The following is a 24,229-nucleotide window of genomic DNA, read 5'->3' as shown; positions in this document are numbered from 1 at the left end:
GTATCGGACAACGCTGAACACCGTCAAAGTAGCTTACAAAGGTATTAATCTACTACCAAAACGTAAATGGACTTTGGACAAAGACCAACATGGTTTACAAAAACATTAACAATCTCACTCAATATTGACGGGAACATGGCTCAACAACTCTATCTCGGACTCGGAGCTTTTTGACTCCTCTTATCAAGTCTTTAGACGTGATGTTAATAACTCAGATGAATCAAACGCCACCGTTGGTGGGGGAATTCTTGTCACTATCAACAATACTTTCAATGATTACTTGATTGACGACTTTCTATCAACAGACATCGAAATACTATGCTTGAAAATTAAAATGGCATCAGGACATTTATTTATTGTATCAGCATATATACCTCCAAGCTCCAGGAACGAGATTTATGAAAAACTGAACAACTGTATAGAAAGTATTTTAATTTACCCAATCTCAATTGGATTCAAATTGACGACGATAACTCCTACGTTCCAATAAACGCGTCATCTTCAAATGAGCTTTTATTAATAGATGGTATGTCTTCATGTGGCTTAAGTCAACACAAAGGTGCGAAGAACCGTTTTGGAAAAACACTCGATTTGGTATTTTTCTTCGAAACCATATGCTCTGAAGCAGATGTGATTTCTTCTGCTGTCAAAATTGTTGACGAAGATCGCCAACACCCTGCATTAGAAATAGCACTTAATTTAAAAATGGTAATTTTAAAACCCTTTTTAACGTTTTATGTAAGATCAATTGGGATCACTTATTTTGTAACTTAAATGTTGTTGACATGTGTAACATTTATTATTTAACTCTTTTTGACTTCTAAAATACGATTCCATCTTGAGTGTTCCACCATGGTTTGATTCTCACGTTAAAAACTTAAAAAACAAAACTTGGATAATATGCTTGTTCTCTTTAAGCAGATCGCATATAAGCTCGATAATAGGTGTCATAACCGGACACTGTCTATTAGGAAAGCATTCTCAAATGACGTTTGCAGAAGCTGTATGGACGAGGAAGAGGAAGAAACGGTTCTTCATCTTCTCTGCACATGCCCTGCTCTAGCACGAAAACGCAGAATTACCTAGGAGAATTCTTCTTTAACAATTTAAACGATCTAAATCATATCGGTATAATCAGCCTCTCACGTTTCGTAAGGGACTCAAGCTGGTTCCATCTTGGACAGCCACTATAACCTAACCTAACCTAACCTAAGCTTGGATAAAGTACAATCAAACAAGAACTGATGATGATTATAGGACGTTCATTATAATAAAACAACTTTTCACTGACTACTCTAACATCCTATATGATGACTACGTTCGGAAAATTGAATTAAACCTTAAAAATAATCCTGATAGTTTTTGGAAATCCGTTAATCGTAAGAATAGTAATGAGCCGAATATAATTGCGAACATGTTTGCAAATTACTTCGTTTTCCCACACATCTACCACTTAAATCTTATCAATTTCGTTAAAAGTGAAGATACTGTCCTTAATAGTATCCTACAACTTGACGAATGTTTAAGTCCTGGTCCAGACGGTGTACCATTATCCATTTTAAATAAATGTGCTGCATATTTAGCACACCCGTTATGTATTCTTTTCAACGCTTCTTTGAGTAACTCGCTGTTTCCTTTTATCTGGAAGAGCTTCTTCATAATACCAGTACATAAAAAAGGTTCTTAAAAACGAAATAATGAACCTAAACCTAAACTGTTTGATTCAAGCGTCCTTTTTTTTCAATGACGTTTAATTATCTATGATAACCAGCATGGTTTTATTAAAAAGCTTCCAACTGTTACTAAACTGTTTCACTTTACGTCCTTTTGTTTAGATGTTTTTGAAAAACGTGAACAAGTAGATTGTATCTTTACTGATTTCAGCAAGGCCTCTGACAAATTTTGTCATAAAACATTACTTTTAAAACTATCACAGCAAGGTTTTAACGACTATTTCATAAACTGGATCTCCTCATATTTGCAAGATAAAGTGTTAAATTTCGTAATGAGTATTCAAGGTCATTTCTTGTGAATTCTGGTATACCCCAGGGTAGTGACCTTGGTCCTATTCTATTTTTTTTTAATTTAAAAATGACTTGGTTTCGATCATACAAAATTCGTCTGTCCTAATATATGAGATGACATTTAAATTTAAAAAAAAAACTCTAAATCTTTATGTCTTCTCTTGCAAGAAAATTTTATATTATTTAGGGAATGGTGCAATAATAATCGTCTTGTTTTAAATGTTGACAAATGTAAAACCATGAGCTTTACATGCAAAAAAGTTCCAATCGTTTTTAGTTACATGTTTGATTCTTGTCCTTTAAGTAGAGGTTATGTATTTTCTGACTTGGGTGTTGTCTAGATTCTAAACTTACATTTATTTAATGAACATATTAACTTTGTAGGTAAAAAAGCAAATAGAGTTCTGGGTTTCATTAAGAGATTTAGTCGTGATTTCCGTGACCCTTATGTTTTAAAATTACTTTTTTTTTTTCATTTGTGAGACCAGTCCTGGAATATTGTCACCTTACTACGAAGCCATTCAGAAAAGATTTTTGCGTTTTTGTCTACGATCCCTTCCGTGGTTTCAAGGTATTCATACATTACCGCCTTATTCACAAAGACTTTCTCTCATAAATCTTCCTTCTTTGACAAATCATAGGATGTACTTGAAATTTTTTTTTATTGTTGGAATAATTTTAGTCCATTCGAATAAATAAAATTGTATGTTGAGATAAATTATAATGTTTAACATCCGCGAAAACTATGATAATGATAAATCACTCTTAAGACCGTAGGTATTAACAAAACCACATTCAGTTATACCATATTATATGTATTAATTAATAAATAGTGACCCTTTCTATATTTAAAACTTCTGCAGGGATGCGGAAGTTTAATAAAAAGAAACAAACTGTCAATAGCTAGTTTTGTTCTTTTACATTACATTTTTGTATTATTAATTTTATTTCACCATCTACATTTTATAGTGTTTATTATTTTATTATGATTATATTCTTTGCAATTCCATGGCAGTATGATTTCATTAAAATTCTTCGACGATTTAATTCTTGTTCCCACCAAAATATTACATACTTCACATGGTGAATAAAAGATTCTCGCTTGACTATTCGGAATCACACCTAACTTCGTTGTCGTCGTCAATTCATTCCTGCTTGTTAATCCAATCACAAATGGACCTTCATCTTCAATGGTGGTTTCATGGGAATCTGTGGTCATTGATCTTGGATTAGGATCACAATTTACCACCACTGGACTTGTGGAATCAACTGATCCGGTACGAGCTTTCTTTGTACTCGTGCAAGATATTGCTGAACTTCTTTTTGGCTGAGATCCGTTTCGAGGACAATGTTCCCAAACGCTGTAATCACTGTTGTTGGCACAATTGGGATTCTTGCATTGTAGCAGTCGACAGAAGGATCTTCGGAAATTGGAATTTTTCCAAGCGTAAATTATAGGGTTCAATCCTGAATTTGACATGGCCAATGCTAGAGCGGCTCTGTATAAAATGGGACATGCATCGAACTGCACGAATATTTGCAAACAAGCAACTGAGAAGTAAGGTAGCCAGCAGATTGAAAAACCACCCATGATAAGGAGAACTACCTGCAAGTAAAAAAACAAAATAAATTAGTGAAATTTGTTGGATATATACATTTTGGTGTGTGATCTTTTAATTTATTTTAAACGATTAACACGATTTTATATTTTCTAAATTTTTGGTTAAAAGTTTAAATGTAATTTTTGTAAACATATTAGAATCTGCACTGTTAGATTTTTTCATTTAGAAAATTATAAAAGCATTTAGCTGGAGATCATGATATTCAACTGGGGATCATGTCTTGCACCGATTTGTGGCCTTCCTTCTCTTTAATTTTTTCAGCAAAAGACCAAGACTATGAAAAAACCATTTTCCTAGAGTTTGTGAAACTGTTGTAGTTTATGTCAAACCAGTTTCCAATTTAGATTACTTGCGTAAAATTAATAGTTCAACGAACTCAAATAGTCATAGAACTTGTGTGCTTGGGAAAGACAGTACCAATATTGTAACCTTGTGTTCGAGTTTTTTGAAATGTAGGTTTTCTAGATAATGGTTTTCGAAATTAAGTGGTAGATGAGCTATTCGAAGAGCTTGTACAATATTATAAGATTTTTAATAAGGAAAGAAATAAATGTATTTTGTATTCTAAAGGGTGATTCATTTGGAAGTATATTCCTTTAAACCTTATAAGAAACCAAAGAGAATGGGCAGTATACATAAATGGAAACTGGTCTATCAAGTGCCTAGAAATGAGATCTATCAATATGGCAATGGAGTGTACCAACGAAAGAGTTTTTGTTTCGTACTAGATTTAAATAAACATTCAAAAATTATTATTATTCTATTAATCTTGTATGCATAAGTTGCGATGAAATATAAACTAGTTTAACAAAGCTATTTTTAAATAAGAACACTCTGTCCGTTATCAAAAATGATGACATGTCAAATTTCGGAGCACTAGAAACACAGCCCAACTCATTTTATTCGTTAAGTTTTAAGACTGTAAGATGAATTCTTCGATATTATTTGCAATATTGGTTTGAGTTTTAGAATAACATATATATAGGGTTTTTCAATTGACGCGGATAGATTCTGGCGCCCCGTGGTGGCCATTTTGTTTTGGTGACATCTGTCAAATTTTTTGTTTATTATTCAGTTGCTTACATTAAATCATCATGGATTTATATTCCCGTTTCTTAAAATCCCGTTTTTTATGATCCTGCTTTTTATAACCCGGATTTTTTTAATAATTTTTTGTAATCCAGTTTCCTGAGACTTTTACTGATAGAGATTTTGAAAATAAAAATCGGTATGTAAGATTTTTTGTTGTTTCTTGGCCTTTGATGATCAATCAGTTGGATGCGATTAATAATCAAATAAAATAAAATAAAACTAATCCATCTTGGTTTTACCCTACCAGCCAGTTGTTTTCCAGCTTCTTCAGGGAATTTATTTAGCTACATATATGTAGGTATAGTTACATCGTTAGTACAAAACATTTCTTATAACAAAATTTTACAATTAAAAACTTACTATTTTATATTAAAAAAAAAACAATTCTCACAAAATAAACATATGATCAAGTTCCCATTATCAAAAATCGGTATTGTAGAAGACGGGATTTTGAAACTTTTTTTTGGGGATTTTTTAAAAACGGTATTTAAAAAAGCGATCCAGGAGCTTAAAGTTCATGACCATAGACAAGGCCGTTTGTTCGCTGACTGGGCTTCGAAACATTTGGAAGAGGACCCCAATTTTGGCCGAAAAGTCATCTTTAGTGACGAGGCACATTTTTCGATGAATGGCTTCGTTAACAAGCAAAATTGCGGCATATGGGACGACACCAACCCAAGCGAGGTTCATTAGGTGATAATGCATCCTCAAAAAGTTACCGTTTGATGTGAGCTTTTGGCCGCCGTAGTAATTGGTCCGTACTTTTTTGAAAACGGAGTTAGTAAGGCGGTTACCTTCAGTGAGCGCTACATAACGATGATAACTAATTTCTTGTAGCCCAAATTGAACTTTGAGAACTAGAAGACTTACTACTCTCAACAATTCCTGTGTGCGAGACATTTAACATGACAGTCCTACGTACTAACTATCACGCCACTTTCACCTCCCTTTGCTGAAGATCGGGTGCCTAGTACCTCAACTGGAGATTGAGTTCCAACCCCAGTGGAAAGTTGTTGGGGGTAGCAAACATAAGAGGGGGGAGAGGTGCTTCCACTAAAGCACCGAGACTGCTACCGAGAAAACCAATAGCGCTTATTTCGATGCGGCTTTGTCATTGAAACCAGACTTAGGCAACAAATCTTAAGCTGTAGGTGCACCAACGAGCGCCTCATTACCATTCGCATCAAGGCTAAATTCGGCAATATTAGCTTAATATGTGTGCACGCCCCCATAGAAGAGAAAGATAACAACGCCAAGGATATGTCCTTCGATAGTCAACCAAATTGACCATATTGCGATCGAAGCTAGACACTCTTCGTGGAAGTCTAAACTATCCGAGCGGCTAACATCAACTCATCTTAGTGAAGGAAGCACTTTGGGTTTTCAGACCCAATGCAGAACACAAAGATGCTGGGAGAGAATACGGCAAGCGGCTACAATCTCAAGCTCGGTGAAAACGTCACTATCGACAGACTTAACTTTGAGGTAGTCAAGGACTTCGTCCACCAGCGTTGAGATCAAACAATGAATTACTCTTGCTAACCGCTGTTTCTTTGGGCTAAGAAAGTTATTTAGTAGAAAAAGCCCACTCTGGAATGACCAAAATGTCGCTATATAAGATCCTCATCATCACCGTCCAGATGCAGAAGCATGGACTTTGAAAAAGCGGATTAAAGCAGCTTGGGTCTTTTTTCGTGTGATCTACGGTCCCGTAAAGGGAAAGGAAAGAACATGGAACGACGAGCTGTACGGGTTGTACAGCGACGTAGACTTAGCAAGAAGAGTAAAAGTATAGCTGGGTCACGTAGAGCGCATGGAAATCAATGCTCCGGGCAGAAGAGTGCTCTCTCATATACAAAGTTTATTGAGAAGAGCTTTAAAAACTTAAAAATTACTCTCCAAAGTTTTGAATTGGTAATGGCATTGCTTTTATAAAAGGGATTGATTTGTGAAGTGTGCATCTTTTAAAGCCATGGTCCGTACATGCTCACTTTCGGTAAAAGAATCGCATATCGTATAATAGATTCAAACATCTTTGCTGATGTCGAATGCATATAGAAAACTTCTATTTTTGTCGTTATCTTGTTTGAACTCCCATTTGATTGACATGTTCTTTTCGGCAAAACACGTCATTACAAATACAAAGCTAAGGGTTCTTATTTTCATCGAAAGAACTGGTACAAAACTATCCAATATCATAATGCTTCCAGCGAAATCCTTTACTGTCTTTTGCGTGTGTTCGAAACACAATTTACATTTTTTTTTGTAATCGGACATAAGATATTTATTTAGATTATTCCAAACACTTCGGAAGTATTTGAAAGCAAAAGATTACCTTTTTGAAAAATTTGTATTGCTCGAATCAAAAGTTTATTAAAAGTTAGTTTTGGGTCGGTCTATTTCCAAAGACAATGAAGGACTGTACGCAATTCGTTATTTGAACACTTTAAGACCTACACTTTTTTACCCATTGTTTCATTTAAACTGTTTAAAACAACCAAAACTTTAAGTACTTGCCAAATAAGAAGCTATTAAAAAAAGCCTATTTGTTGTCTCGCATATTTTCGTTCCGAGACAATCTTTTTAAGGTATGTTTTTACCCACAAGTTGTTTTCAGGAAGCAATAGTTTTATGTTATGGCAAAGAATTCAGATTTTAGCTTTAGTAAAAAGATAAGGGGTTTCCATTATGTTTTAAAAATAATAAATATTAGCCAAGAGAACCAATTTTCCATCACATCAAGCGTCAACCGTCTCGGGCTTGCATACGTGGACAAGCGACTTTAAATAACCCTACAAAAAATAGTCCAGCTGTGTTTCATTGCACGATCTTGGAGGCCAGGCTACAATCTCAAGACGCGAGATAATGCGCTAACTAAAAACTTTCTTAAATAAATTAATACGTTGAGCGAACGGAACCATTATTTTGGTGATAAAGTTGGACGATTTCCAAACGGTGTTCAAGAGTAAGTCTATTCAGAATCAATTAGCAAACCAAACTGAGCATAAATAAAGTGACAGCTATGGAAAAGACTACCTTCGAAAAAAGTTTTGTTTGATTGAAAACCACAATTCTAAAAAAAAAACACCCTATACGATGTTAATATAAAGACAGAGGCTTTTTATTAGGCGATAATAAATTCTACAGAAAATATATTTACATTACTGAAGCCGTTTGAACTTTTCCATCGTCCTATTAAAGTGCCCGCCTACATTTGGTTATGCGGTAAACACTTTACCCTTAACTAAATTCTTTTTTTCTTGTGTGGATTGTGGCAAGTTGAATGTGTTTTTTTTTTAAATTATGAAAATGAAATTTTATTAGATTCAAAATCTCATTATTGCTTTTTCAAGGTTAAAAAACAATTTTAATTACCATCATCTTCGCACTTGTATATGAACTTTTGTAATTAAAATGAGTTTTCTTCACACTCTATTACCTCGAAAACAAAAAACTAAGAATAAATTACTTAATAAAAGAAAAAGCTTCCAAGTTCAATTCCCCATCCGACCAACTCGAGGCCCAACCACAAAAAATAAAATAAACTATGGTGTATGTGGCCATTTATTATCACATTTGAATATTTTGTGTTTACCTTTTTAATGTGAATGGTTTTTTACTTAGGTCATCATTTTCAAAACTCTCAAATAGATTTTTATATCTTAATCAAATAAAAAACAAAAATTACGTGTCTAACCACAGCAGTCTTGAGCATCTTACCTGAACAGACTTCGAATCTGATGGAAGAACTTGACAACATGTAGCCGTCTGGAGTTGTTTAGCTTGCTTGGCTGCTTCTTGCCATATTCTCAAGTAAACAAACAACATGCAAATCCAAACAAGTGTGAACACAGGTGTTATGATTCCCAGAATATACCACGACGGAAGAACTTCATTGAATTCGCACTTTGTTGCCGTCGCCCAATGATTGTGGAATATTGGAACCGAAGCCAATATAGCTCCCACCATCCAGCCCAATGCAATCACATAAACTGCCACTCTCCTCGTGATAAATCTACTTTCAAAAGATACATTGATATATTCACACTATTTTCGAACGTTCCTGAGCTCCCAACTCACCGTCTATAGTGCAAGGGATACATAATGGCAATATATCGATCGATGGCAATCGAAATTAGGTTCCACATCGATATGCAACATGCGAAGATTATAATCCAAAAGCGAAGTATGCACAAGAACTCCGACTTCCCGAGACCGAGTCCGAGGAAAAAGGACAAGTGGTACGGAAGGGTTAAGCCGACAATGAGATCCGACACTGCAAGTGAGAGAATGAAGAGATTCGAAACTACCGCCCGTAAACGACGACATATTCGAACCGCTATTATGGTCAGCAAATTGCCGCCAATAATAAAGACCAACAGAATCACATGCACCGTCGTCCATATAATCATTTCCACGTCGAACTTGAACTCGTACAAATCTTCTGAATCTGAATCAATGATGATTTCATTGTCATTTTCACTTTCAACAATACAAATTGCATTTTCACAAATTGTTTTTTCCATTTTGAAAAGTTTTCTTTAATACAAATTTTCAATCCGCATTTTTGCGATCGAATATGAATGAATCAAATAATATAAAGTAAATATTGTATTCCGACAGAAAAACCATTAACACTCCACTCGCTCTCGATGCTAACGTGTAAATGGTTTTCGACGATTTATCTTTTCTTTTCTATTTTGTTTATGAACGACATGTTGTTTAATGAGTCAATGAAATTTAGTGTTGAACGAAAAAATACAAATTAGAAAAACATGCCCAAGTCTACTTTATCTTCCGGACTACTTTGGGGGTGGTGATGGTGGACTATCGCTGTGTTGCCATAATGTTCAACTAGGATATTTTTGAGTTTTTTTAATATACAAAAACATTAAATTTTAAATTGCGAATATTAAATAAAATTCACCAGTGAGTTGTATGAAATTGATTTTCTATATTAATTCATATACAGTCTGTCAAGTAAGATCGTGGTCGTGTTAATCTAAAAAATATATTATTTTGTGAAAATTTCATATTTATAGTTAGTTGTTATGACTTTTTATTTCAAATAACACTGGTCAACAAAATTTAAACTTATTTTTTCCCACGGACTTTTTTGATATTTTTTGCTTTAGTTGGTGATCATAAGAAAAAATAAATAGTTAAAAAAAAATTAGTTGGCCAAAGATTTCATTTTTTTGAGTAATTTAAAATATTGCGAAATAACACAGATCTTGTTAATCAAAACTGTATTTTTTTTATAAATGACTTAATAAATCTTAGATTTTCTTTCATGTTTCGCTTCTGGTTGGTCCCTTTTAATTGCCCTGCAGTAATCCGCTAACATATTTGGGTTCCATTTACCCTATTACTGCATTTCCATATTCAAAATGTGTTGATGGAACCTCTCACCGTGCTCGTCGCTGACAGGCACTAAATTGTCAGAAAAAAAATCCAGGTGGGAGTCTAAAAAGTGGATCTTAAGTGACATGTTGCAACCCAGAGCTTTATGTCATTAACGGCTCGCTAACCAACTCTCTGTAGCTGTCCCTCTTGTGGTTAACCAACAAGTTTGCAACAACATTTTTAAAAGCCTTCCATGAAGATTTTTCTAAATCGCTTAGTTTTTAAACGAGATCCTAATAGTTCTGATGGTTTTTGGGACAAATTTAGATTCCTAACTAAATCATTTGAGTCTGCTTGAGTTGTGAAATGTGGCACATTTGCGATTCCTTTAAACTGAAAGTCATCGTCCTCGTCAACACATTTCCCTGAAGTGGACGGGTGTGAATTCTCAACAGACGTAGTCGCAATGAGTAATAGTTCTGGCAATTTTTTACAATTAGAGACTGATTTTGACTATGCCGGTATTATATTTTAAAATTCCAAATAAAAGAAAAGATTAAATTAACGTTATAAATATTTATTGTTAATTCTTAATAACATGAATATTCTCTGACGAACAAAATGAATATGAGTAAGAAAAAATTACCTTTTTTTCAATCAAGGTTAATAATGAAGCATTTGACTTTTGTGTACTAAATTTATAATTGACATTAATGTCATATTGGGCTACAAATTATGTTAATTCACAATAGCAATTTATACTAGTATTTTTAGTATTTAATTTAAAATAAAATATATACATTTATTTATAAATAAATGATATCATAAACAGTGACTGTTCTTATAGCCGAAGATAAGTTAGTATTTTCTTTCTTGTATTATATACTTTTTATGTCAGTGAGACAAAAATAGCAATCCGAAACGTGATCTCGCTGTACAGTCCATATCATGGGTACTGCAAATGGCATAGGTCATGCGCCCTTCTTCCAGTCGGTTGAAGTTTTCACACACGTTATGCAACAGACATAAGAAGCCCAGGATTTGTCTTGATGGGCGATAGAAAGACCAAAACATTGTTGATAAGGATAACACTCAAACACAAGATTCGTAAAGTTTCGTCTTTGTTTTTTTAATGTCAGTTCTCCGCAAACATAACATCATTGTTACACTTCCTCGACATGTTCACAGGGTTAATAACAAAAAAAAAATGCTAAAACAAAAAGGTGTTAAAATACAACCACAAATATTTTTAAAACAGTTTACTTGTTTCTGTTAATTTGCTGCGTAGTACAAGTTTTAAGTTATACCGTATCACAACAAAACTGAGGCTAATTGACACTTGACAATTGTGATTTAATATTGAGACTAGATTGACAAAACAAAAGTAGCTATCAAAGTTCGTGTGACAAAACCAGTGTTGGCCAGTGTAATTAATTTACAATGCCTTAGTTATCTTAGTCTATTTGGTGTGGCTCAAAGCTGTCTACCAGGTTGACAATAAATAAATAAATATCGTTAGTTAATTAACAAACAAAAATTAAAAAAAAAAAAAGAGTTTAAAAAATATTTTTAAAAAAAATTAAAAATCGCCTTCTAAATTCGTTTTCTTTATCGAAGTGCAGCTACTGTATAGTTGCATAAAACATCCCATTACTTTTGCCGTTTAAGATGATTATTGTCTCTCCTTCTTCAAGGTTTTTTTTTTACGAAATACCATAACACGAAGTTCTTTTAAAATTGGACAAACTGCAAGAAAATGGAAAACGTCCTCCCTGGTGTTCATGCAAAGTTCGGAAATAATTGGTAGATCCGTTCGGTGGGGGTGTAAAATTTAAACTTATTATTTCACCTCTTATTTTGAAGACATTACTGATTTTTTCAACAGAGTAGCAATCAAGAAAGTATGTGTTTTCACTAAGATAATGGTTTAATTTGCTATAGTAATTCAAGCACCTTCAGTGTATATATCATATAAAATTCTACCGAATTTATCTAGCAACAAGTTGAATTTCTCTCTTAGATAGGAAGGTTGTACTTTTTTGTCTGGATATCTAACTCTACTCCACACTCTGATGCGATTTCTATCCACACATTGCAAATATTTCCACCCGTTCGAATAATATTTCTCATTACTATGTTTGGTATTCGAGTTTCTTCCATCTCTAGAACTTTGATAACATAATTAAAATGCAATTCTAGGGTATACAAAAACTTAGGGGGAGTACCAGTTTCAATATACAACATATAATTTGGAGTTTTTTTCGGTAAACGGAACATCCTGTTTAAAAAATAGCGAAGACATTTTTCAACAGATTCATATGTTCTGTAACCCCAAACCTGTGCTCCGTAAAGAAGGACTGAAGCTGCGGTTGAACGAAATACTGTTTGTTTTGCACTGTGCGACACGTAATTGTTACTAATGCATCCTCCCCAAATCGATGAAATTGCTCGTTTAGCATCTGATAGCTTTACTATCTCCACATCTTCTTCATTGAACTTCCACTTTTCCAAGCAAGCATATCGACCGCCAACGTCTCTGAAGAACTTTCATCAGTAAAAATGACATTTTCAAAATCTCTATCCATATTCTCATGCGCCCAAGCGGGTCGCTTTGTCACATGTTTTTCAGTCAACAGAGGCTTCTTCTTTATTGTGTTGCGCCATTTCAGATCATGAGTATAAAGAAGGGTTCGGATAGTTTCGTAGGATACACTACCGGTCAAAACTTTGAGACAACCTTAAAAGGGTTGCTTTATTTGTACCTGGCGCTTGGGTTAATGAATGAATATAGGATTTTTTGTACCTGTATTGTTAACTTAGACCATTCATAAAAAGTTGCAAGTGAAAAAATCCCAGATATTAATCCTTTTCTGTAAATTATGAGGAATTTTGTGAAAAAAGGTAAAAAAACAGTATTGAGTTTTTGGCATTTATTTGTATTTGCCATAGTTTTTATTTTGTATGACTTTTTACATTCAATTTGGAATTTTTTTATCATTAAAGGGTAAAAATGTAAAATTTGAATACCTACATATTCAGAATTTTGTATATAATGCTCGGTTTGATCCAATTTAAATTTATTTGAGACTGATCTCCAGTAAACAAAGTGCGCATTATGGGAAAAGTTAAGGAATTAACTATTGAAACTCGATCTGCGATTATGACCTTTATTGAAGAAGGCAAAGAGAAATCGCCACAAAACTGGAGATATCCAAAGGAGCAGTTCACAGGACCATACAGCGTTACTCTAGTACCGGCAGTTTTAAAGATAAACCGAGGACAAGACGACCTAGAGTTATGACGAAAACCGAAGATCTGCAGATCATCACCATAAGCAAGCGTTCTATGCAGAAAACAGCAATACGCGCCGAGATTAATGAAATCCGGGAAGAACCATTATCTGTATCAACGATACGACGAAGGCTAAGGCATGCTGGACTTTTTGGGCGCGTTGCAGGGCGGAAACCACTTCTACGACCCCAAAACAAGATCAAACGGTTGGAATGGGCCAAAACCCATAAGGTTTGGACAGATAAAGGCTTCAACAGAGTCTTATGGAGCGATGAGTCCAAGTTCGAGATATTTGGCTCTAATCGCAGAGTGTACGTCAGACGCAGTGCTGAACAGAAGATGCTACCAGACTGTTTGGTCTCAACTGTAAAGCATGGAGGCGGTTCAGTAATGGTGTGGGGATGTTTTTCCTTCGATGGAGTAGGAGATCTAACACGAGTGATCGAAAGAATGGATAAAGAAGTCTATACAACTATATTGGAAGACCACGTTTTGGTATCTGGACTCCGATTAATCGGTGAAGGTTTTGTATTCCAGCAAGACAATGACCCAAAAAACACACTTCAAAACTTTGCCGGGGATACCTGAAACAAAAAGAAGATGAGGAAATTCTAAAAGTAATGGTATGGCCACCGCAGTCTCCAGATATGAGTACTTATGGGAAGAACTTGACAGAAATGTCCGGAATCACCCCATAACATCGGATTCTGCTCTTTGGGAAACTCTACAAAATTGCTGGAATAATATTCCACAAGAAAAAATACAAAACCTTGTAAGAAGATTGCCCAGAATTGTATAAAAAAAATATTGAATTTAAAGGATGGTTTTTTGATGAAAACTCAATTTAGCTTTTATTGTTTTTTAAATAAAAAATGTATGTTTAGTACAAAACTTGCTCTTCACTTTTTTCACGTATTAAGGAGGTGGTCTCAAACTTTTGACCGGTAGTGTATATCTAAACCTTTTGCCATTAATTTTGCTTGTCCTTGCCGCAGTGTTAAAGCAGTATTCCGTGAAAACAGATTCAATATTCTTTTTTCATCTTTTTTGTTCACTTTTCCTATCGAACCACGTTCTGGTAAATCATCTACATTTTTAGCCACTTTATATCGCTGTATCCACTTCTGTAAAAATGCCTTCGACTTTATTATTTATTTAGCACCCGCCGATTGCGACATTTTGGGACCTTTCTGGTGGATGCAAAGGAACACAGCCTAGTAGCGCGATGCGTACTTAGCACTCATGGCGTTCAACCTGATTCTCTTTCAAAAAATCAACGACAACTGAACCTTTGTTGACAATGCATCAAGGACAAAGCTTCCCTCTATCGGCTCAAAAAGGAATTAGAGCGAAATCTTTCATTAACTGTTGGTAAAGTCGACCACGCTCTTACTTGACAGACTGTAGTTTAAGACGTTTGAGCATATATCCATCCTGTACTATATCATTTCATTATACACGTATTCCCAAAGTTGGTTTAAAAGTATGTAAATACGAACCTCATCCATTGAAACGGTCTATTTTTAAACTTAATTTGTATTTATTTGAATCAAGCTAAATATCTAACGTGTACTGCGTGTCGTCTTATTTACAAACAAGCTTTAACCCATGCGTTTTGCTAGACGTTTCTTTATTATTTGCTAAATTGGACCAATCAAACTACATATGTACTGAAAAAATAAACAAAATTTTAATTTTTTTATTTTCAAAAATTTAAGAAGAAAGAACATTTTAAATTCGCAAAAAAGCTCGGAGATCTACTCGTATTGTATTGAATTTTATATATTGCCAGATTGACAAATAGATGTGTTCGTTGATTATTTACTCGTTTACTCCTCGTTTACACTTTGAAGTTAGGGAGTGTTTTATAATAATTTTTGAGTAAAACCCATATTCAAATAAAAAATAAGTGGCAAAAATTGTTCTCTTATTGGCTGCTTTGAATCTAAGACTGATAGTGCATTCGGAAAAACAAGTAATTCAAAACAGCTGAGACATCAAAAAAGCGATAAACAAATATCCGAGAATTTCTAATATTGAGTATCTGACAGAACCGCTGATTCAACACATGGTTGAATTTGAAGGAACCATTAGGAAATTGATTTCAAATTTGTAGAATTTTTCGGAAAAAATCCGGTGAATTATTAAAATTATGCTTTAAGAAATCTGTTTAACATCAATTTGAGATCCCAAAATCTAAATGTTTGTAAATTTGTATAAAAAGCTAAAACTTGTTTCTATTTTTTTTTGCCAGCTATCTCAATATAGGTATCCAACTCTTTCAATAATGCGTATCTCAAAATCCACCTATTCCGGATAGCAAATCAAACACGATATTGAACACGGCCATTGACTGCAAAATAATTTTGTTTGAAGTGATTAATTTCAAAATGGCGGCTGTGCAACGTTTTTACTATGACGTCTTTTTTTAAGTGTCCACTGTATGTAATAAGTTTGATATGTTCCAAATATCAAGTAAATCGGTTAAAAATTGTTCAAATTAGGAGTTCGGCAAACTTAAAAAAAAGCCAGTATTGCGATATACACGTTTGAAGTTTTGAATAGTAGAATGTCATGAGTAATTTTACAATACCTTTGATACAAACTTTTGAAAACACAGTACTAAGAGGTATTTCCCCCGCTATAATTGAGCTAAACCCTTAAAACAAAAATAAAACGTTGGGCCTATATTTACTGAGATATGTAAAGTGTTTTCAATTGGCGCGGGTAGATTTTGGCGCCCCGTTGCTGCCATTTTGTTTTGGTGACATCTGTCAAATCTCTTGTTTATTATTCAGTTGCTTATGCCAAATCAACATGGCAAGTTACACGATTGAACAGCACGTTCAACTTCAAATGATAAAATTTTATTATCAAAATTAGTGTTCGTTGACGCAAACGTTGCGCGCATTGCGCCCATTTTACGGAAGAAGTTGATTGTATATTTAAAGATTTAAGCAAAGCATTTGACAAAAAGTACTTTAAAATAAAACTATGGAAATGCCAAAATCTTTTTGCCGTTATGTTTATATAATACTTTATAATTTTATTTAACTTGAATCACGACCTTATTTAATTAAACCGCACAACTTAGGGATAAAAAACACCAAAATTCCTATAAAGTGTCCAAAGAAGATTCATAAGGTTTACTCTACGTTTTCTCCAATGGTCACATCGCATAGAGTAGATGAGCCTTCTTATTTTGATAGACTAAAACTTATAGGTCATTTATCTCTAACTAACCACCGAAAGTATTTGCAACTTTCTAAATGGATCCATTTCGTCTTCATCAGTTTTGTCCATTTTAATTTTGTCCAAAATAATCGAGTGTCGATTAGAACAAAATATCTGCTTATTTTTTTTTTTATTCAAAATAGTGATGCTTTTTAGGGTGTTCGCTTTGGACGCTCAAGCAGAGCTCTAAAATGACCTGGGTGTATCTAGAAAGATAGATCTTGACTAGGCGCAACTTTTCATAGTACAAATCAAAATTCTATTTTCAGCGGCTTAGGAGTTCGATTGGGTCAAACGGTGCACGTAATTTTTGTGTGTGTATTTGACTTCGTCATTTCATGTGGGAAAACGCTCTGGACGCTCAACCAGCGCTCCAAAAAAGTTGAATGAACCTGGTTTTTGAAGAGAAATTTCGGCAGCTTTTGGAATGTTTTTGGTGTTCATGATTGTCATTAAAATTGCTGAAAAAAAAAACATTTAAGTAAAAAAAGGACACCATACAAATATTATTATCCTGCGTTGACCAACACAGTTATCGCCAACAAAACTATCGTTTTTATATTTTATATATTGTTTTATATGACTTCTTGAAAATGTTGACATTTCTCGACGTTTCAAGGTCCCTAGAGTCGAAATAAAAGATTTTTAGAGAGATATCTGTGTGTGCGCGTGTACGTGCGTCCGTACGATCGCGAAGTTTTTTTCGTCGTAGCTTAAAAACCAGTAGAGATATCGACTTAAAAAATGTTGGTATACGGATAATAATGCACAAAGATGCAGAACATGCAAATATCTTTTCAAAACATTTTGATTATGGCTTCCAACTAATTTTTTCTTATAACAGGTATTGTTTTTAACATTCAGTAAAATTTTGAGAAAAATCGAATTGACAGTTTTTTACGAAAAATAAAAACCCAAAAAAAAATAAATAAAGGTTGGTAAAAATTGATTTACGACTCAAAATATCGTTAACAAAAACTATTTTGAAATATTAGTGGTAATCTTTTAAATGTTTTAAAATAATTCAACTGACTTTTAACAAAACACGAAAACCTACAAACCTTTAAAGCAAGACAAATCGGCGGACGGAATGAGAAGTTATCAGTGTGGGTCGTATCCCAGTCTCTTTTTTAATTTAAATTAAGACGGAAGATTCGGAAAATCACTCGTTACCAAAAGTAACCCATACAAATTTTTCGGTCAAAAATTCGAATAGACTTCACTGATGTTTTCTTAACATTATTTTTTTCTTAACTTGGCTTCTTCCAATATATAAAGGACACCGCCCATAGAACCGTTATTTTGTTTTTAAACTTTTTTCAAGAAAGATCTGCCTTTAAGCTTGATATTAGACCTTTTCATTAACAAAAAAAAGTATGGTCTAACTTGCAATGTTGGTGAATTAAATAATATACCTATATATATAGCGTATACGACTCAGTGTACAATAATTGTCTTTGATTTTAAAAAGATGGGCTAAATTAAAAATGAAGTTACCTTAAAATCAAATTAATCTATCTGCCTATTGTTTTAGTTCTTTCGAAAATATGTGTGTAATTTTTTCAGGCAGAAGTACATACTATGGAAAAATGCACTGAACATTAATTTAAAACCAATTATTATACTTAAAAACATTCAGGCCCCTAATGAATTCCATCGTAATCGGAAACTTTTACAAATTCCGAAAATCAAGAAATCCATTGGTAATTCAAAGTTGCAAGATATGTTTCACTACGAACGTATTTGGCTGTAGTTTTTTTTCGAATTCGTAAAAGTTTATAAGTTTCGTGATAGTTCTGATTACCTTTATGTCAGACACTCAAGCGGCACCCTTCTACGCTATAAGCTGGAATATATTGGCACACTGAACGAAGATCTATATTTTTAATGAGGCTGAGGCATTATCGAGCTTCAAAGTGCGTTGTTAATGTACCTCCAACTGTGTTTAATCAAATGATCGTGACCCCAATTGACACCGCTGCGAATACACACGTGTGATAATACTGCTGTTGAATGACTTGCATTTAAGAGCCGTACAAAAATTTCCAAAAACTCCTTAAGTTTAAGTCGGATAAGATAAGTAACTAGATACCCACTGTTAATTAAATAGACATCTTTAAACATCCTTGGCCTTCCAAACAGTGTTAGTTAAAGGTTTGATTAATAGTTGTATAGTCAGTAATTTCCCAAATCCACTTTTCCCGAACTTGTCGAAGTAGACATTCAGCGAAATCGCTGATTTGATATTGAAATCAAAATTCATACAAAAATAAAAACTGCATTTAAAATAAAAATAGGTAACACTGGTTTGATAAGTCCTTACCCTGTAGGTACCTACTTGTTTATTGCCTTGAATATATTTACATGCACGAATACCTACCTATTTTGTATTTAAGTTGTTTTCGCTATTATTTTTGGAACATTTGTAGGTTATACTGCTGCGTGGGAATAATTATTCACTTGAACAACAATGACATTGTAAATGATAACCCTCTTTCTGGAAACGCAAACCACAAAAACAAAAAGAAACATCCTGCCTTATCTATCGGCTCATATCGCTCGTCAATCGTGTGTGTTTACAACTTTATAAGTGCAACTGATTGAACTTTAGATATCTCAAGTTAACATCTTTTTTTTTTTGTTCCCCTTAATATTTTATTAATCTATGATATCAACATGATAAATTCTCTTATCTCTTGTTTTAACTATGAGCAGAATAAATTAAGCCAGGGCTGTAATTTTGTTGTACTAAAATACACAATTTTTAACCACGACTGCTTTTGATTGAAAGTTTTCTAAATTCAATAATCCAATAAAAGAAATTCCAGCTTTATCAGATAAACATTAACTATTTTATTTTACTATTTTTTTAGGGTGCATTCCGCTTGGGTTGTGAGCATGTACTTAAAACTCTGCGCAAAGAGAGAGAAACTCTACTTACTCTCTTGGAGGCTTTCGTCTACGATCCACTTGTGGATTGGGCTGTCGGGGACGATGGAACAACTACAAGCTCCCGCTCGACAACAGCTTTAGCGGCCGCTGTTAAAATTGCAGCCCTTAAAGCTTCATCGGCCTTGAATAGTGCCGAGGACTGCAAGAAGAAGAAAAAAACCGAAGAGTGCAAGAAAACCGAAACAGAAGTCACGAGGAATACAATATTAGCTCGTTTCACCGAAATCAAACCCTATTGGACTCAATATAGGTAAACAAGTCCTCTCACTTTCATTTAGTTCTCTAATTTTGCATTCTAACCAAACCCACCTTGTTTTATAGGGATGAAGTTATTTACAAGCTTCAGCAAGTCTTAAACTCCCTTAAGGATCTCGAAGACAATCGAGAGAGTATCCACCAAGCTGAAATGGAACGTGACGCCTTAACCAAGCAACTGGCAATGATCCGAGAGCTTGAGACTCTGGGAAGCGCTATGGGAAGTCATGCTCTGAACACCATCTCCCAACGATACAGTACATACAAAAAGGCTGCAGATGAATTTTCTGCCGTCAAAGCAAACATAACCGATTACCAAAAAGACCTGAAAGCTACCACGACCTTGTATTTCCATACTCTTCTTGGTGCTACTGGTCTGGGAGAACTGAATTCCCTGCGTCGAGTCATACAATGCACCAAGCCCACCAATGAATTTGACATTGTCAAAGAACTCTTGGAAAATAGTGCTCAGAATGTTTTGTATGGAAAGTCCGACTTTGCCCGCAAGGAAATGGACAACACTTTGCAACAACAGGGAAAAGCCGCCTTCATTTGTACCGATGCTATAAATCAGTATGTTCAAGTTATGCGGTTTTATCCCCATTCAAAGTTGCGAAAATCTCGATTGGTCAAGTACGAGAGATTGTATCGTGACCTGTTGGAAGGACACAAGGAACCAGCTCAGATTAAAGATGAATTGCATACTCTGGCAAGTGAACAACTTGCTTTACGGAGATCTCCAGTGTTTGTCGATTTGGTTGTGGGATATGCCACCAAGCTGGAGCAAATGTGGATCGAGGCCAATTTTACACTTAGAACGTTCAATATTCCAAGCGAACAGAATGTAGTTGCGGTAAGTCTTGAAAAAAATACAACAAAGTGGTAAATGATAACATATTCATCTTATTTTCTTTGCAGGAACAACAAGAGAACTTAAACGAGAATAGAAATCTATTTTTAAGCATAGGCATTGATGCCTTGCACTCCCTGCGATTCGCCACTCTGAAGCACATCGTTCAATCCAACAGCGAAATGTTCTTGTTCGAGACCTCGACTGTGGACGTCCTGGACTACCAAATCAACTACATACAATACCTGCAGAGTTCGCAGTACATCTTTGAGTTATCCCCTGATGTTTTGAACTTGCTTACGTCCGTTGAGACAGCCTTCTTGGCCATCAGGTCCCTCAGATTGGCTTCCAATTGCAAGATACCTTCGCTGATAGTTGAACTCTTTATGATTAATGACGATGAAGATTTACTAGCGATCATCGGAAATGTGCTTGGTGCCAATGGAAACCCACCAGATCTGTGCTTCAAAAAAGAAATGAGCGGTCTGAAGAAATCCAGTTTGAATTACGTTCTAAGCGAGATCCAGCGCTGCTTCGAAAGCTGCCAGAAGACATTGAATGAAGCCAGGAAGACCGTTTCCATGGCCACTAACTGGGAACAGTTTTTATCAGCTCAAGTTAACAATAATTTCCAGAAAGTAGTCTCAGAACTACTTAACCCGGGACCGGATTATCTAGAGCAAAACAAGATGTTGGCTCTTTTGCAAGTTTTCTCCGCAGCCAAACAACAAACAGAATCTCTCTGCAACAGTCATGTGGATAATCTTTATGATGTGAGAGCGATTGGACAGCCCATTAGGGCATTAATCAACGGGATTCAAGAGAAAGTCATAAATGGCTTGACTTCCCTAGTTGGAGCTCTAGTAATTGAGGATCTTAACTCCAGGTATCTGAATAGCTTTCCAGACATCTACAGTCTTGAAAATCACCTTCACAATGCCAAAGACCTCGCCGAGAGGATGTTTGTTTTCCATCAGCGTAAATGTAGCTTGGGAGTGATGCAGACCCAATTGGATTTGCAACTTGAGATTGTAGAGCATTTGACTTTGATAGCCTCCGCGCACTTTTGGGCAAATGAGTTGCATCTGCGAACACATACGACACCCTTTGGGCATATCATCCCGAGGGATAAGCTTTTGGCCACAATGCAAAGCAGCAGACAGAGTCTTTCGGTGTGGAAAATTACAATGGAAAAGATTCAAGCTGAAATTGATGAGAATACTTGTGCCATAATTCCGCGACTCAAGTGGGCAGCGGGAGCCAATCCGAATATGAAAAGTGTTAAAGACCAATTCGAGGAAATGTCCAGCATTCAAATGGAGAAATTTAGAGCTCATACGAGTCTCTCGAATACACTGATGGAGTTTACAGGGGTGATAGTTCAATTTGAGCTCTTCCGAGCTGAGAACAAGGAGATGGACAGCATGTTCTTGGATGCAGTTTCGCAGTGGGAGGAGACTAATACCGCCGAGAGGCGAGTAGCCTCTTTGATAACCCCGACAGAGCAATCGATTGTCCAGCTCCTCGACCCAGAGGGTACTGTCGATCAGTGCTGGATCGACAATATATCGGGGCTCCTAGATGAGATGACGTATGGAGTACACAGGCAAATCGCCGATCTAGAGAAGTGTGCTCAGAATATTCAAGAACAAGTGTTTTGCTGTTCCAGTGATCTGCAATCCTTGATGGATACTCAACTTAGGGTTGATATCCGCCAACTGCTCAAGCTCTTCTCAAAGGTGGACAGTGAGAGTCAGAGCACTGCTCGGGTACGGGAGTTCCAGTACATCTACAGGCAATTCTTTGCCCAACTGAATGATCTCAACATGAAAATCCTGTGCAGGGACTTTGCTGAGGCTAATGTCCGGCAAATGTTCGAGCAAGCTAACGATTTAATACGAGACGTCGAACAGAATCACACAGATCTTATTGACCTTGTAGAAGATTTCCATACCGACTCCATGGACCGCCGGAATGTTGGTGGCCCCATACAAAATGATCCAAAGAAAGGTAAAGTATCTTAAGGTTTTTAATAGTTCTGAAACAGAGACTGAGAAGAGCGTTTGTTTTATTTTACAGGTAACCAACGCGAACAAAAACGCAATGCATACGCCGTTTCGGTATGGAAGAGAATACGCATGAAGCTGGAGGGCAGAGATCCCGATCCGAATCGTCGCTGCACGATTTCCGAACAAGTTGACTATATGATACGTGAGGCAACGAATCCCGACAATCTGGCTGTTTTGTACGAAGGCTGGACCCCTTGGGTCTGAAACAAGTCTACATGCATTTAGGACCTTGAGTTGTCCTGGGGCTCATCTTCAATGGAACCATATAAAATAACAACAACAACAAAAAAGAACAATCAAAGAAACAATTAGCCGAATATTTATAAACAACAAAAGTTTGGAAGCACTCCAAAGAAAAACAACAAAAAAAAAACAAAAAAATCTGATTCAAAAATTACTCAAAAACAAACCAAACAACGCGGGAACACCGTGCCACCGCCTACGCATCCCACATAGAGAGTCTCTCTCGTCGTCCCTTAATTGCAAGCCAATCGCCATTCAATTATATCGTAGCAATGGATCAAGGAGTGGCATGTTAATTTTGTTAAAACATAAACATAAAATAAAACGTGTCCTACTACCTAATCCGATATAAATAGTGCTTGAGATCTGAGATGTAATCAAAATGGAATTCGGCGCGTGCAGATATCGAAGGTAAATCATCTGCATATGGGCTTGAATTCTATTCTAACCGGAGTTTCCTAATGGAGGCGCCACACTGCAGCCGGTGTCTCTCCTAAGGTGCGAAGGTGGACGGAAATATTTTGGAAAAAAATCTCTTTTTTTCTCTTTATTTATAATAATTAGTAGCTCTTTATAATTTGTTTCTTTATTACTTTAAAAAAAAATCAAAACAAGAAAATTCAAATAAAATGAAAAGAAAAATTATTTATTTTTCTGTTCGTATACAAAAAGAGTGTTTTTGTTTGTCATTCTGGAGGACAAAGGGTTGATGAATCAATGTGCCCTCAGTGAATCAGGAAAGTATTTAGGTTTTGTTTTTATCTCAAATCATTAATACTGACTTGAAACTATAACCACCTTCTTTTTAATTCCCTTCAACAACAACATTTTTCCGACCATAGACAGGGTGTCAACCACCAGAAACCACCACTTCTAGGTTCTGTTTGGGGTTGCAGTTGGATTGAAATAGAAAAAATATAAAAAAGACAACTGCTCCAGGTGAGGCTCGAACTCACAACCCCGGCATTGCTCATCGAATACTGTCTATAAGTACCGTGCGCTAACCAATTGCGCCACTGGAGCTGTATCAACTCAGTGGTCAATGTTACATTTGAATCAAAATGTCAACTCATTTCAATGTCAATTAATTGATTATTGTTATTTGAAATTTTAACGAAAAATAAAACAAAAATGCTTATAAAAAATAATTCTTAAGTTCCTAGGTATAATAATATACTTAAGTAAGTTGAAAATTAAATAATAAACATTAAGGTTAGAATATTCAATGTCTACATAATTATTAGAGGAAAT

At 35.3% G+C, this 24,229-nt stretch overlaps 2 protein-coding genes and 1 non-coding gene across 3 annotated transcripts in view; 1 reads left to right on the top strand and 2 right to left on the bottom strand.

Moving 5' to 3' along the window:
* Positions 1-23,651, top strand: part of LOC129944029 (serine/threonine-protein kinase Smg1) — a 36,536-nt gene extending 12,885 nt beyond the window's left edge. Inside the window, exons 5-8 of the mRNA XM_056053185.1 lie at positions 19,483-19,811; positions 19,883-20,669; positions 20,735-22,676; positions 22,746-23,651. Of these exons, the coding sequence (XP_055909160.1) occupies positions 19,483-19,811; positions 19,883-20,669; positions 20,735-22,676; positions 22,746-22,939 (3,252 nt within the window). The 3' untranslated portion in view covers positions 22,940-23,651. The remainder of the gene's footprint in view (positions 1-19,482; positions 19,812-19,882; positions 20,670-20,734; positions 22,677-22,745) is intronic.
* On the bottom strand, positions 2,714-9,425 carry LOC129944032 (histamine H2 receptor). Its single transcript, XM_056053189.1, has 3 exons — positions 8,819-9,425; positions 8,459-8,753; positions 2,714-3,630 (listed from the first exon to the last, which is right to left on the bottom strand). Exons 1-3 carry the CDS (start codon positions 9,262-9,264, stop codon positions 2,974-2,976), a joined length of 1,398 nt encoding a protein of 465 aa, XP_055909164.1. The 5' UTR covers positions 9,265-9,425; the 3' UTR covers positions 2,714-2,973.
* A 258-nt stretch (positions 23,652-23,909) lies between the features above and the next one.
* On the bottom strand, positions 23,910-24,001 carry Trnai-uau (transfer RNA isoleucine (anticodon UAU)). Its single transcript is given in 2 exon segments — positions 23,910-23,945; positions 23,964-24,001. It is a non-coding gene; the product is annotated as a tRNA-Ile (tRNA).
* Positions 24,002-24,229: the final 228 nt, after the last annotated feature.

Source organism: Eupeodes corollae, chromosome 2, assembly GCF_945859685.1.
Source record: "Eupeodes corollae chromosome 2, idEupCoro1.1, whole genome shotgun sequence".
NCBI lineage: Eukaryota > Metazoa > Arthropoda > Insecta > Diptera > Syrphidae > Eupeodes > Eupeodes corollae.
Note: the sequence above shows the minus strand (reverse complement) of the source record. Positions and strands in the feature narration are given on the sequence as shown.